General features: G+C 36.0%; 1 protein-coding gene across 1 annotated transcript; it reads right to left on the reverse strand.

The window, feature by feature from the left end:
- Positions 1 to 925: 925 nt before the first annotated feature.
- On the reverse strand, positions 926 to 12,413 carry LOC117666306 (p53 apoptosis effector related to PMP-22-like). The gene is made up of 3 exons (XM_034418895.3): positions 11,634 to 12,413; positions 6,190 to 6,333; positions 926 to 3,552 (listed from the first exon to the last, which is right to left on the reverse strand). The coding sequence occupies exons 1-3, from the start codon at positions 11,845 to 11,847 to the stop codon at positions 3,341 to 3,343; spliced, it is 570 nt and encodes a 189-aa protein (XP_034274786.1). The 5' UTR covers positions 11,848 to 12,413; the 3' UTR covers positions 926 to 3,340.
- Positions 12,414 to 14,953: the final 2,540 nt, after the last annotated feature.

The following is a 14,953-nucleotide window of genomic DNA, read 5'->3' on the forward strand; positions in this document are numbered from 1 at the left end:
AATTGAAAGTCTGCACAGCTGGAGTAATGAATGTGACTTTTGAAGGCACTACTAGGTAATGCCTAGTAATTCAGAATTTAAACACATATTTTATGAAAACATTGTACTTTAACTAAGGGATTTGTTATTTTCTCTCAGGAAATAAGTTGTCATGTCACCAAGCAGGAATGTGTGTTTTCTTTTTTAAAAGGGAATTATAATAAAATCCCATTTAAAATTTAATTTAATTACAATCTCCTTTTATTCAGTAGGAAGATTGCTGAAGTAGATTTATAATTTCTTGACAAACCTGAGTAAGGCAGTCTATTTAGTCCCACTTCTAATTGGCTAGAACACGAGCCTATAACTAATGCTCCAAACAATTAAAACTTTTCACCAATGTATTCTCAATATAATTTATCTATATTTTTTTATTATAGAGATGAAACATGTAGACTCCAAATGCCTATTTAAATATATGACTTCAAAATGTTGAAATATATGTACACACTTACCCTGTTTCCCCACAAATAAGACATCCCCTGATAAGCCCAACCGGGATTTATTACTCACAAAATGATAGAATATTAGTAATAGCTGGATTCTGCCTTTAGCTGATGATGCAAGTAAACATGAGTTTAAGGAACTTCAGGTGTATGGATTAAATACCCTTATTAAATTGGTTACATTGTTTATTCTATCAGTTTCTTTAAAAACTTCTCATTTTTACCAAAACAAACCTACTTTTATTTATCCAGAAAAAGCAAATTCTATTAAAGGTAATGGACTTATTTCCATAAAAAGGGATGGAAGATTTCTGTCTTCAATTGTAGATTGCATTATTTACAGAGCACATAGGCAACATTTCATAAGACCACTGTTCTATCACAATCCAATACAGTATAAAATACAACACAACTTTAAACAATGTGGATTCACATGAAAATTTCTTCTGTACCTTAAGCAACTTTTATTAATTAATTCATGCAGTAGTGTGCGGATATCCTTTGTGAATAATTGTAAACATACAAAAACAGTCATATCTGAAATTATACATTAGAATATACAATATTTCTGCAAATACAAAATAAGCTTCTACCAAAAGATACAAAATATATGGTATATAACCTTTTTTTTTTTTTAAAGTAACGTACATTCAGAGGTCTGTCAGGTTAACAATGGATTTAATGATATTAAAATATCTTAATGTAAATTAAAGTTTTCACATATTCCAGTCACAGATTCTATCCAATATTTTCGGTGATTATTTAATTTTCCTATTGAGATTAATGATATTAAATTCTCTGCAATCTTCTCTATGTTTATTTAAGATTAAGAATGACTGAAGTCTGTGTCCTGTTGTTGACTAAACATCCATAGTGTGGGGATTCTGAATGTGTACTGTAGGAATCTGGACATCTGATTGCCAAAGCCATATCTGTTTACACAATGGCTACCATAGTGTGTGTTGACAACTAGGCAGCAACTCACAGAAATTTTTTTAAAAAGGCAATGTGACATGATTATTTCCCCTAACTCCCTAACCCAGGGGTCTGCGACCTTAAACACTCAAAGAGTCATTTGGACCTGTTTCCCACAGAAAAGAAAACACCGGGAGCCACAAAACCCTTTCCTTTCTATTTCTTGAATAGGCACAAAACTATCATATGTAGTTGATTTAAATGTTCTGTTTTCTTCTGAAACTTTTCTTTTCTTGGATTTATCCATGGTTGGCCTACCAGGGGTTAAAAAGCTCAATAAATTGCATGCCGGCGGGTGTCGCACATTGGTGCTTGTGATGCATATTTTGAGTGACAGGGAGCTGCAGCAGAGGGGTGAAAGAGCCACATGCGGCTCCAGAGCTGCAGGTTGCTGACCCCTGCCCTAACCCATTTCACAAATGCTTTGCACTGCTGCAATTTTTCAGTGTCTTTCTCTTGCTAAACCTACACCCAAGTACCACTTTTATTTTGGAACACTGGGGATTCTATGTGAGATCCATAGGTATTCTTGTAAATAAATACGTCACGGACTGGCATTTTGTTTTACAGCATGCAAGCATTCCATATATTTTAGTTAAAAAAATAAAGTCCAATGCTGTAGAAGCCTGACTAGCCACACTGGAGTCGTCCTAAGGTTCTCTGCACCCATAGACATCACACTGCCTATCTGTGAGCTACACTGTATATATGCTTAAAGTTGGAAAGGCAAGTCTACTACTATTATTCCACTCCCAAGTAACTAATCCTGCAGAACCTTATCCAAAAGTTTAACAACCTTGAAAAATCAACCATACATGGCACTATCTTTATCCATCCTTTGATTCAATGCCATTTGAATGCAAAATACGCATATGGGGTGTAATCATGATAAAATGGGAGGAGAAGATCGGCAGCAGTAAAGCACTTTCTAACGGCAACTATCCAATAAACCAGCTATGTTTTTTTGCCTAATAAATTTGCCATCTAATAGTTATTTGGTTTTGGGTTTGTTTGTTTTTTTTTGCTTTAAATCTATATACTGAGAATAAAGTTGTCAGATATTGAGGAGAAAGGAAATTGAAAAGTATAACTCGAAAGTTTTACCTTCTCCCTAATTTAAATTTATGAGACATATTCAATATACAAATGTTAAGAAGTATGCAGGTAAATTAAGATGGAAAATTGTGGGCATTACTACCAGTGGCATTTATGCATTCTCTCTCAAGAGATTTCTTTAATGAGAGTGGAGGATCAGAAAAACCACAAAACAGCTAATTTCTCTACCCTAATTATCTGAATGGAGCAGACCTAACCTTGTCTAGAAGTGTCCAATAATGGGGGGAAGGGAAGCTGTCACATAAATTCTTTAACACGGGAAACCTGCACACACAGAATACTATAGTGTTAATTCATTTAGTATCAAGTAAGCTATGAAGCATTACTATAACAGAAATGCCAGTAAAATAATATTAACAGAATCTAATGCTTAGAAGATTGTATACTGAATGTATAACTATATTTTCAAAAATTCTTTTATTAATACATATTTGGATAAGGATTTTGAACCACAGGCTAAAAACAAAAATTGTTTGACAGTTTTAAAAAAGCCCTTACATATTTATTCAGTAAAATATTATCTTAGAATAAATCACCTCACCAAAGCTTCTGTCCTTTACCAAAAACAATTAATTCCTGAAAGGAATTATTATTAGTTAACAAAATTCAGAATGCAATCTCTCTTTTTTTTAATAAAGTAAGTCTGAAAACGGGAATGTCTAAAAATAAACTGTTATTCAAACAAACGAACAAATAAACCTATGTCAGAAACAATATTGCTTTATTTCTTAAAAGTATCTTCTATAAAGTCCACATCAAACTGGTTAAATGCCATCATGCCTATAGGGTTTTATGTTACCCAGGACTTCATCTTCCCAATTGGGAAGACAGCAGAAAAAGAAGGCACAACCTATCACAATCACTGTACTTGCCCAACCAAAACCATAAGCCCAGCTGAACATGTTGCTTCCCGACAAACTAATATCTTCGGTGTATTTCACTGGGTAGATGACCAAGCCTAAGATCTGGAAAGCAGCTGGATGGAAACAAGGAGGAAAGAAAGGCATTAAATAAAATCTCACACCACACAGAAATTTGCAGCAAACTGTATTTACATTAGAAGAGATTAGGATGGTCTCAACCTTGCTAGCCTTTTGTAAAGTCCTAAAGACTTGTCTCTGTGCCCAGAATTGGGGTCTCAAGTGTATGAAGGGATTCATATTCCTGCTGCATTAGCATTTGTTGACTGGATTATTTCCTTGGCTGCATGCATTTTAATTATTACATTGTAACAATACATTGCAATTGTATTTTTTATTTCATATATTTGTGGCCCAATCACTTGAGATTGGTGGCTTTACAAATTGATTGATTGAATAATGAGGTATTGTTGATCTAGTACAAGACACTAGAGTATCTACCGTAATTATAATCATTTATATGTATATATATTAAATTTCCTAATTAAATCTCTAAAGTTTCAACATTCTTTCTCTGCATGCTATCTCACAAAATGGAGTTGAGATTGCGGCAATCTAATCTAGAGAGAATCATCCTGCACAAGAGAGATGACAGAACTCTGCCAATGTTCAATGACGTACCTCTGTAATTCTTGGCAAGACCAATAATTGGTCTTACCAATAATTAAGATTTTTCAAGTCTGTTTGCCAAACACTTGGAAAATTTTTATATTATTGACATTATTTGCTATCAAATAAAGTTGATAATTACTGTTGATAATTACTTGTAAAAAAATTCCTTAATCATGGGAAACATCCATCACACACAATGTATGAGGCATCCCTATGTTATTGTGTATAGCAATCAGACAAATGAATATTAATGTGATACACCTGTTATACACATCATCACAGAATTAGGAGGCATTAGACATACTTCTTCTCAAAACAAGAATCCAGCACAACTAAAACTCACTGTCCAATCACTTCTTTTAAGAAGTTTTCCCCTAATTTTCCATTGGAACCGCCTCTCTATAACTTCAGAGCATTGTTAAACATCTTACACTTTGGGATAATAAAAATCATGGTTATTTGCTGTGTAATATTCTCAGATACTTGATTGCTACCAAATCCATTTGGGAACTTTCTGCTATTGTTGTTGCAGAGGTTAATATATTTAGTGTTTCATGTATTTTCTCACTGAAATGTTCAATTCTATAATCATGTTGGCCTTCTTTGTAACTGTGAAAATTTGTCTGAATCTTCTTCTTCAATTATGGCACCCAAAACTGGCCAGATGTTCAAGAATGGTTATGACTAATGCAGAATAGGGTGGAATTCATAACCTATGATTTGGGAAATTTCTATTAATAAAACTTAAAACCATGTTTGACTCTCTGCAACCATGCATATTCTAAGCATGATCAACTGCAATTTTAATTTTTTTGCATACAATATTACTAAACCAGGTTTCTCCTGTGCACCTCTGATTTTTTTTTTCTTGTGACAAAGTGCATTTGCTTCTGCCTAATTTTATTCTTTTGTTTCCAACTCCGCTTTCTACCCTGGGGGGCGGGTGGTGGTGGCAATCCATGGGCAGTTCTTCAAGACTGTGAGACACAATTTTGGATGTTGTGTTTGAAGGGAGGGCGAAATGTGGGAATAGCAGTGTTTTGCCTTTCCCATTCCCACTCTTAATGCCCCATACATGCCAAAATAAGCCAGAAAACCTACCCTCCTCAACTGTATCCTGCAGCCTTCCAAAAACCTGAAGGTTGAGTTACAACTTCCAATTCTAAGAAGTTGCTAAACTTGACTTAACCTATTAAAATAATTTTGATTTGTGCTTTCATCTTTAAGGATACTAACAGTCGTGCCTAATTCTATGTTCAGCAAGTCTGGCTGGCATTCCTTCCACCACCTCCCCCAAATCATTAATAAAAATACTGAAGGGTGTGAGTTCCAGATGAAGGGTCTAGTTGAGTTTCTGCACTACCCTCATGGTTTCTGAGTGTAATAAATCATGATTGGATAAAGTTTCACAGTATAGTAATCTATAAACTATGCTTCACAAATCACCCTAAATTCATGCAAGACAATAAACCCAAACTATAGAAACCAAATTATATGAAGTTTTATAAATGATTCTCAAGCTAGCTGTAGCTCAACCAGAACTAACTTACTAAATATAATCCTAGGAGCTTTTTTGTTAAAATATTTTGGAGAGATTAAGTTATATTATGTCCACAATATAGAAGGGAATATATTTATGTATTAAATATATTTTTGCAAATTAATGCAATTGCAAATTTATGCAAATAAAAACTCATGTGATATATCTTTAATAATACATGTATAATAATACAGTAATGTTATATATATATATATATATATATATATATATATATATATATATATAAAAGTTTCTCCAAAAATGAAGATACTTGCTTATTAAAAAATAAAATTGGGGAAGACAAATTAGAAACTAAATGATGGCTTAATGCTGGCTAGCTTCAATTAAGAAAGCTGATTGAGACCTGATTGAGTCTGGACAGTTGTTTGTTGCTAATATGAAATCTAAGAAAAGTTGTACAAGAGGAGGAAAGAGCTAAGAAAAAAAATTTTTTAACATATTCTAGAGAGAAACATACTTTGGGAAAATCACAAATAATTATACTTGGTCAGAAAATCAGTTCTCTTATTTACAGGCTTACCAACAACGAACAGCAAACCACCAATTCCTCGAACAAAGTTAAACCGCAATATATCAATGGAAAATGCTATGACTGCTAAGCAGAAACAGATGCAGAGGATGACAAAACCGACAAGATATGTAGCAGCAGCAGCTCTGCCCCAACCTTTGGGGGAAAAAAAGAGATAAACATATATACCTTATATGTAAATATATACATTTTGTATAAATTAAATGTAAGCTTAGAAAAATATTGATTGAAGGAACTGAGCAGAATCTTGCTTTTATTGTTAAAGGCATTATCTGTTAAATATTATGATCCTTCTTTTCATCTGACACAACTGCAAATCTCTACAAAGAATCAACAGTTTTTATAACAGGTATGCCTGAATTTGGTTGATTATCTTCTATTAACAGCTTTTTCTCTCCCTGCTCAAGACATCCCACCCCCCACTGCATTTTTAAAAGAAGTTGGTTAATCTACATGGTCAAAAGGGACGTGAAATTAGAGACACATCAAACTAAACTGCTAGAATGGTTGAGATATAGCCCAAGTCCAGCATCTCAACCATACTAGCACAGTTTAGCTTGATGTGTCTCTAATTTCTCTTTTCAATCAGACTTCATGTCAGATTGGTCACATTGGGGAAGACTGCACTAAATCAACATTTTTATCCATCGTAATTCCAAGAAACCTCTCTCAGTTAGTGATCCCTTGCTTACAACCTTACAAATGTAAATGTAACGTTTTTAAAACCTTCCATATGTAATACTTTACACTAGATTACATTTGTTCACCCTCCAGATTTGAAGACATTATTTTGGGATTTTCTAGTTTCTCTTCTTGATCCTCAGACAATTTGGTCACTTCCAAAACATTTATGAATAAATCATAGTACTCATCTGATTATAGATTCTTGGATTAACCACTGCTTACTATCCTCCATTATGAGAAAAAACAACACTATCCCTTTTGACCTATAGCAACCAAAAGTGGACACAGTATTTACTTGTTAACCAAGAGTACTTGAATTCACCTGATTATGAATCTTAAATCGAGTTTTAACCACTTGATTATGTCAGTGTCAAACATACCCTTTATTTGGTGCCATACTTGCTCATTCCCATTTCTTGAGGGACCAATCTTAAAATTTTCTCAGATCACCATATCTAATTTATTTAAATCATTTTTTTTCCATTTTACTAAGTAGAATTTAATCTGTTGTCATCTCTATTTATCACAAATCCCTAATTTCTTACTGAAAATGTTAGTTTTGTCATATGTATATTGTACTTTTTGCAGAGAAAAATCCTCTTTTAATTATATTTAACACCCTTTGTCATTCAATGGTTCAATAGTTTTGCAGATTAAAGGAAAAAAGAAAGCAGTTTTTAAATTCAGAATTAAAATTAAAGATAGTATTATCCAGTATGGAAAGAGGGAGAAAAACCATACAGTAGTAGAGAGAGAGAGATCCCATAGTTTACTCCTAATCCCTTACCTATGATTGTTGGCTGAGGAATCATTATTTACAGCTACTGTATAATGACTCTAACAAACTATTTTTTTAAGAGTAAAAGATACAGCAAGTCAGATTATGTAGGCCTGACCTTGATCAGCAAAGGTGATTAGAAAAGTTTATGATGACATCTCTCCTGTAAAATTCAGTCAACAGTTAATTACAATTTCATTTTATAATCTTTGCTGATGGGACCCACCTTTTCATACTGGATTTCAGTTGTGTTGCTAATCATAGGGTTCTAATGCCACTCTGACACTTGCACATTTTAAAAAGCAATTAGCAAGAGGATAATATTTATATCTCAGGTTTGAAATGAGGGGTCCTTGGTGCTCTCTGAGTTTGGTTGTTTTCTTGCAGACGTTTCATTACCAAACCTAAGAAACATCATCAGTGCACCATCAGAAAACAACTAAGCTCAAAGAGTGCCAAGGACCCCTCAATTAGCAATTAGTATTGTTGATGAAATTTTTGACAATTGTTAAAAATCGAAAGAAGAGGTTTTGTACACAACCTGTTTTGAGGGAAAAGCCATGTAAGGGCCATAACTTTTCAGTTTTCCAAACAAATCTGCTCTAGAGGATTAGGGGACATTTCCTTAGATTTGTGGAAGAGCAGAAAGCAGGAGAAATGAATAACCATGGCTTTCTTTATCTATCTTGTGAATAAGCATGGCTTTCTTTACCTATTTTGTGCCTGGAAAGTGATGGATTGGATGGGATGGGATGAGATGAGATACCATTACAAATCTATATCCCTTTCATTCTATGAGAAAAAGTGATTGTAGTTTTTTTCTATTTTTCATCTGGAGAGGACAGCCACAGTATTAAAAATAAAAGGTTTATTCCTCATGTGTTCAGTCTTCCTACATTTTAATTTCTGTGACAAACAGCTTTTGGGGAGGAGCTATTCTTTAATGCAAAAATAAAAATATTGGGAAAAGATATAGGACTCCATGTTACATCTAGTTTAATCTTGAAGCAAATCTGAATTACAAACTCTGCAATTTAATTATTATTCCAAACAAAGAATGCCTTCCTCCCCCAATGCATAGGGAGTGGCTCTTTTCTGTATTCTGTGCAATGTTAATACTTAACAAGTACAATCTTGAATAAGAATTTGCACCCGATGCAAATCTGCCATTAACAAGTGATCTTTCTCCAAGGTAGCTTCCTTTTAAGCAAAAGGGTGGAATAAGATCAATGTATGAATTACTTGCAATTTTTAATCTGAGTAACATCATTATAGGTATTAAATATGCCTCTTACATTTTTCTCATTTTTTAAGAAAAAAAATCACAATACAAATTGTAAGCAAGTTCTTCATTCAGGTAATTACTGAAATTTTGCAATAACCTTACCAATTAACTAATTGTGACACATTAATTTTAGCTAGCTTTCATGCAGCAAACACCATAATAATACAAAGATTTAATGTTCATTCCATACCCAGTGAATGATGAATGTATCTTTCTATCTAAATATTCTTTAAAAAGAATATTTCATATTTTTTTGTATAAAGAATATTTTGTATAAAGAATATTTTGTATATTCTTTAATATACAAAAAGTGCTGTAAGAAAGGACAAAGTTTAAGCACTGTGTCTTTAAAAAATTGATAACTGAAATAGCAGTTTGGCTTCCCTCACAAAAATCTAAATTTAAATAAACAAATAAATCTATGTTCAAATATTTTCCATGTACCCAAGTATACAAAATCTCTTTAATTTTTTTTGTTTCCAAATTGAGTCACTGAACTTCTGGATTCTAAATCCTAGCTTTTCCCCATTATCCGTATTTGATAGCTAATTATTTAGAAAGTCCAAACATACACAACTTGTTAAGCAGTTAAACTGTACTTTTAAACACATCTAAATTAGGGCACAATTTACTATCATAATTTCAATTATCAAATCTACCTTGAACACAAGTGTTGCAAAAGAAGTTGGGATAGTAGTTTCTGTTTGCCTCTATTTTCATGCATCAATCTTTATATCAAAAATTCGGTGTTTTATTTTGCTTTACATGATTTCAGTTCAGTTAAGACAAATTTGATTCCAGGAAGTTCTATGCAGCTGATAACTTGTTTGGGAAGGATAAAAGGAACACTTGGGTTCATTCCAGAATTTTTAGACACTCCTCATAAAATTATCAGCTATGACTAATAGCACAATATATGTTATCTCAACTTTCCACCAGACGTTTAAGCTGGCTTCTGTAGAGGTCTCTCTCTCTATTTTATCTACAAAACAAGTATGTGAGGTAGACTCAGCTGTCCAAGAATGATTGGCCTAAATCCCATCCTTTTCAGTGTGGTTAGTCCACAAGACTATTCTCCTTCCCTAGAGAAACCCATTTTTTTTTTTTTTATTTGATTTATATGCCGCCCTTCTCCGGAGACTCAGGGCGGCTTACAGTGCGTTAAGCAATTTTTAATGAGTTCATGGGAAAATTATTTCCTTTAGTAGACCGAACTGTAAGTGTTAGGGTTCCTCAGCTTATGTAATTTATATGCTTAAATAACATATTTTTGGGGAGCTCAAAACAATAGTTAAGTATAGGTAAGAATTAAAAAGAACATTTCTTTCTATTGCATTTTTAAAAAATTACAAGTGAAACAGCTTGCATTTGAAGTACAAATTATACCTATTCTTTATATAAAGGAACAAATGCAATTATCACTTTGCCTTTTCCAATTAAAGGGAAAAAACAGGGACTACCAACAGTTTTAAAAAACATCTCTAAAGGACATGGCTTGGCAGCACCTAAATTCCTCTTCTACAACTCCAATATGCTTTGTTATTCCATTAGTTCTCAAGGCACCATTTTACACACACTCAATCTTCTTTAATTGGCAGCCTCCAGATGTTTTGGGATCCCAAGTATACTTTGCTGTCTGAAAATCTTCGTAATTGCCACCCCAACATTTCTGGAGGCACCAACCTGAGGAAATCTAAGTTAATGTATCACACAAAGACTAATATGTTAACTTCTGGGTATGTTTTTTCTCCCCTTAACTACAAAAGGCTTGCAAAGCGCTGCAGATCTTCCCCTATTTGGCCATAATTCAATTCCAGCTCAGTCTTAAAAAAAAACAGAGATTACTCGCTGATTTGGTATCAAGTTACAACCAGCAAGCCAGGGCAAAGAGATAGTTACTCTCCCACCCCTTCTGAAAGCACAAAGGGCATTTGCTTCTCCAGCCCTGGCCGGAAGGTTAGGATTTGTGATGAAGAGCAGAAATACAATCAAAAGACTCGCCTTCTGTGCATTGAACGATGAGCAAAGCTCGTCAAGTTTGGATGAGTACAAGGTGTGGCAACCAGTTTGATCCAGAACCTTTCAAACTAGTTTCAATGAATAATTTTCGACTGATGTTGCAATTCGACTTATTGCATCTTAAAATCCTCCAAAGAGCAATCTATCTCAGAGCCTCGTCGCCTGCCTGTTACCTCACTATCTCCCATTACGTCTGGCTTTAGGATTTAACCCAGGGGTCTTGGCAACTTTAAGACTTGTAAACTTCAACTCCCAGGATTCTCTAGCCAGGCTGGCTGGTTAGGGAATTCTGGGAGTTGAAGTCCACAAATTTTAAAGTTGCCAAGTTTGGAGATAACATGATTTAACCCCTCTTCTCTTTTGTCCAGTTTCTGCTCTTCACTACCTGTTTCTCACCGGGCTACTAGTTTTGCATAAAGGCGAAACTGACGCCATATATGTAATTTGTTTCCAAGCAAGGCCTGTATTATATCCTTGAATGTGAACCGGTGCGCCCTTTGCAAATTGTTGTCTCCCGGGTAAGTTTCTTCCCGGATACATTTTTCGATTTACTGTAATTCCGACCTTTTCACCATTGTAGCCCTCCTCCCCACCTCGACTGAATAAAGCAAGACTTGAGAAAGCTCCCTGTAGGTTTAACAATGCACGCCGCTTGCCGCCAAGACTTACTGTAGTCCATGAGAGAATTGCAGAGCCAGTTCACATCGTCGGGCTTGTTTTTGTAACAGTCCCACCACAACCAGGCTTTACGCACGTAGGGGGCTTCGGCCGACTCCAGCCACCCCTTGCCAGCCAAGGCAATGATGCCAAAGATGATGGCTATCCCCAAGAGAAGGGGCAGGATCCATCTGCACCTCCAGCAGGCCAGGCCGCACCTGAACATTTTGCCCGGACAGATTTCAGGCGAGGAATTAAAGAGAGAAAGCAGGAAGCGTGGTTTGAGGTTCCCTTTTAAGGCCAATATCCTCGGGCCGGGCTTTGCGCCTGGGAGAAGGCGGCGGAAAAGGCGCTGCGCTTTTTAAGCGGCGGGCAAGGTTCGAAGGACGGCCCCGCCTAGATTCCGGGCGCGGAGAGCGGAGGTTGCTGCTGGAAGAACCTGTCGAGCGAGAGAGAAACTGACGATAAACAAACCTGGATTCCAAGCAACCTCCCAGGCTTTTAACTCTTTCTGCACGGGGAGGTAGCATGCGTATCCTGAGGTGCGGTTCTGTCAGGCTGCTGCTAATGAAAGGCGAGCAGCCACAACTCCCGACAAAAAACGCTCGTAAGTGAATGGATATCCTGGAGTATCCGTAGGTAAAGCAATAAGTATGGGTAATTAGAAGGAATTTCTTAAGGCCACGTGCTTAAAAACGGGTTGTAAATGGTGTTATCTTAGGAATTGCTTTCCAGATGCGTTCCTTCGCTTTCTTTTGAATCACAGTTTGTTTGTTTTTTTAAAGGTTGGTCATTTCAGTCCAAACTTCAAAGCGGAGCCGTTCCAAAAGTCCCAGATGGTTTGGAATCCAGCAGTTTGTAAAATTCCCAAACCGGAATTCAGGGATTTGCAACTCTGGGTTGGATGCCACCAGGTTGAGAAGGCTGCTGTAAGAGATTGTAGGAAGTTAGCACCCACCCCTTTCCTGGAAGAGTGAAATATTTTGGGAAATATTAAAAAGGCAGAATATTATGTTTCCCTGTATGAAAAATGGAGAAGCATGTTTTACAGACAAAGCAGCTCCCACCTTCCTGCCTCCCACCCTTTGTTAATGGGCCAGAGGCAGAAGCCCAATCCTTTGTCAAAGGACATTTGCAACACAATAGCAACAGAAACTAACACAATGGGACCCATCTAGACAGAAACTCACCACATGGCACCTGGGAAGATGGAAGATTACATCAGCCAGCAAGGCTAGCTAAAATCCCCACCCCCCCTGGGAGTCTGACAACCAACCAGGCTTTCTGGGCCCCAGGAAGTTCAAAGCCAGAGAGAGCATAAAACCCAAAAAACTCACTGTATCTGCCCATTTCTGTTCAAGAACTCAAGCCGTGTGATCCTGTCCACCATTAAACCATCTTTCCAACCAGTCTCCATGTTTCCAGTGTCTTTTTCCCCACTTGGAGCAGAACCTAGAAGGAGATTTTTTCCAACAAGATCTAAAGCTACCTTCTTGTACACTTCTTCGGAATGTATAATTTATTTATTTGAATAAGTAAAACGTGAAGAGATCTTGCTCTCAACTTTACAACCAGTGAGAACAAAACTGCCAGGGATCTGTCAGTGATCAAACATCTTAACAGTTTTCAGGAATCTCTCTTACTGTTTATGCTTTTAACCAAAGAATATAATCTAGTCCACTTCATCTAGTCTATACCAGGGGTGAAATCCAGCAAGTTCTGACAGGTTTTGGAGAACCGGTAGCAGAAATTTTGAGTAGTTCAGAGAACCGGCAAATACCATCTCTGGCTGGCCCCAGAGTGGGGTGGGAATGGAGATTTTGCAATATTCTTCCCCCAGGAGTGGGGAGGAAATGGAGATTTTGCAGTATCCTTCCCTGGAGTGGGCTGGGAATGGAGATTTTGCAATATCCTTCCCCTAGGAGTGGGGAGGGAATGGAGATTTTGCAGTATCCTTCCCTGCCACGCCCACCAAGCCACACTATGCCCACCAAGCCATGCCCACAGAACTGATAGTAAAAAAATTTGGATTTTACCACTGGTCTATACCCCTGCTCAAATATGATACTATCAGAAGACCTTCACTTGTCAGATATCACATTTTAGATTTTTATTCCAGCAGGGGTGTGGATGCATGGAAAAGAATGAAGGGGCAGACACTCCTTATATATTACATTTAGTGTATGACCTTATTATTGTTCGGTTGACTACAGTTTATTCAACAGGTATACATCTTCTAGTTAGTACAACTGAAATGATCGAGCAGAGATTTTTACCCAATGGAAAAATAAGATATAATTATATATCATGCAAATAAAGTCAGCCTATCATTTGGCTGTGAAATCATAGAATCACTGAAAACTAGAAGTGAAAAATATTTTGAAAGTTTCTCAAGTTATTCTTTAAATTAAAAAGGACTCTGGTTTTAATTATGCTGAAGGAAGGGGATAAGCCCTGCTTAGCTAGTTTTCTTCTTGTGTTGATCTTTATATAGAAGAAAGCCATTCACAGATTTCTCAGCCTGGGTCTGTGTGTTTGTTCAGTTATCTACGTATATGAGTGATGAATGTATAAGGATTGTCTCAGCCAGCGGACAAAATGGCAGAAGTCTACATTTCCTAGTGGTTTTGAAAAGATCTCTGAAGGAAACAACATCCTATGAGAATCTCAGTTATTTTTTGGAGATCCATAATTGGAGAATAACTGACTTAATCACATGCAACCAGTAGGAACTCCAGGGATTCAGGTTGAGACCAATGAAACAGAAAGGGCAATGTTTTGCAATGACAAAAAACAAAACCCCAAATTTTCCCAAAGCCACAGTTCTACTTTACATGGACTACAATTTCATATTTCAAAAAAATATAGTGAGTGTGATCTGAGAACTTTTACTGCCATAGTTTAATCTTCAGTCTACTTATTACGAGAAGAACAGGTAGCTTATGTAAGTTCACTAACATACTATTATTATAATTTAAAGCTTGGATAAAAGACGTACATTGGTTTCCTTGGGCTCCTTAGGTACACACATTTTTCTAAGTTACTTTAAGCTATGGAATTTTGTCATGTTCCATAATTCCAATGTCCGACTGACAAAACACGGACGTGCAAAAATATTGGTCATTTTAGCTGGTGGTATCTATGGTGATCTTTTCTGGTTCATTGAACTAGTTGTCATAGCTATATAATGGTTGACCCTTCTAGACATACAAGATAAATTGTGTGTGTGAATACAAGCAAGTAATGCATTGTTATCCTTAGATACATGGATTACAACATCCTATATTTTTCAGCCAGTTTGCTGATTCATTCTGGAACATGACAACATTATT

This window comes from Pantherophis guttatus, chromosome 1 (genome assembly GCF_059756535.1).
Source record: "Pantherophis guttatus breed Tessera chromosome 1, ASM5975653v1, whole genome shotgun sequence".
Lineage (NCBI taxonomy): Eukaryota > Metazoa > Chordata > Lepidosauria > Squamata > Colubridae > Pantherophis > Pantherophis guttatus.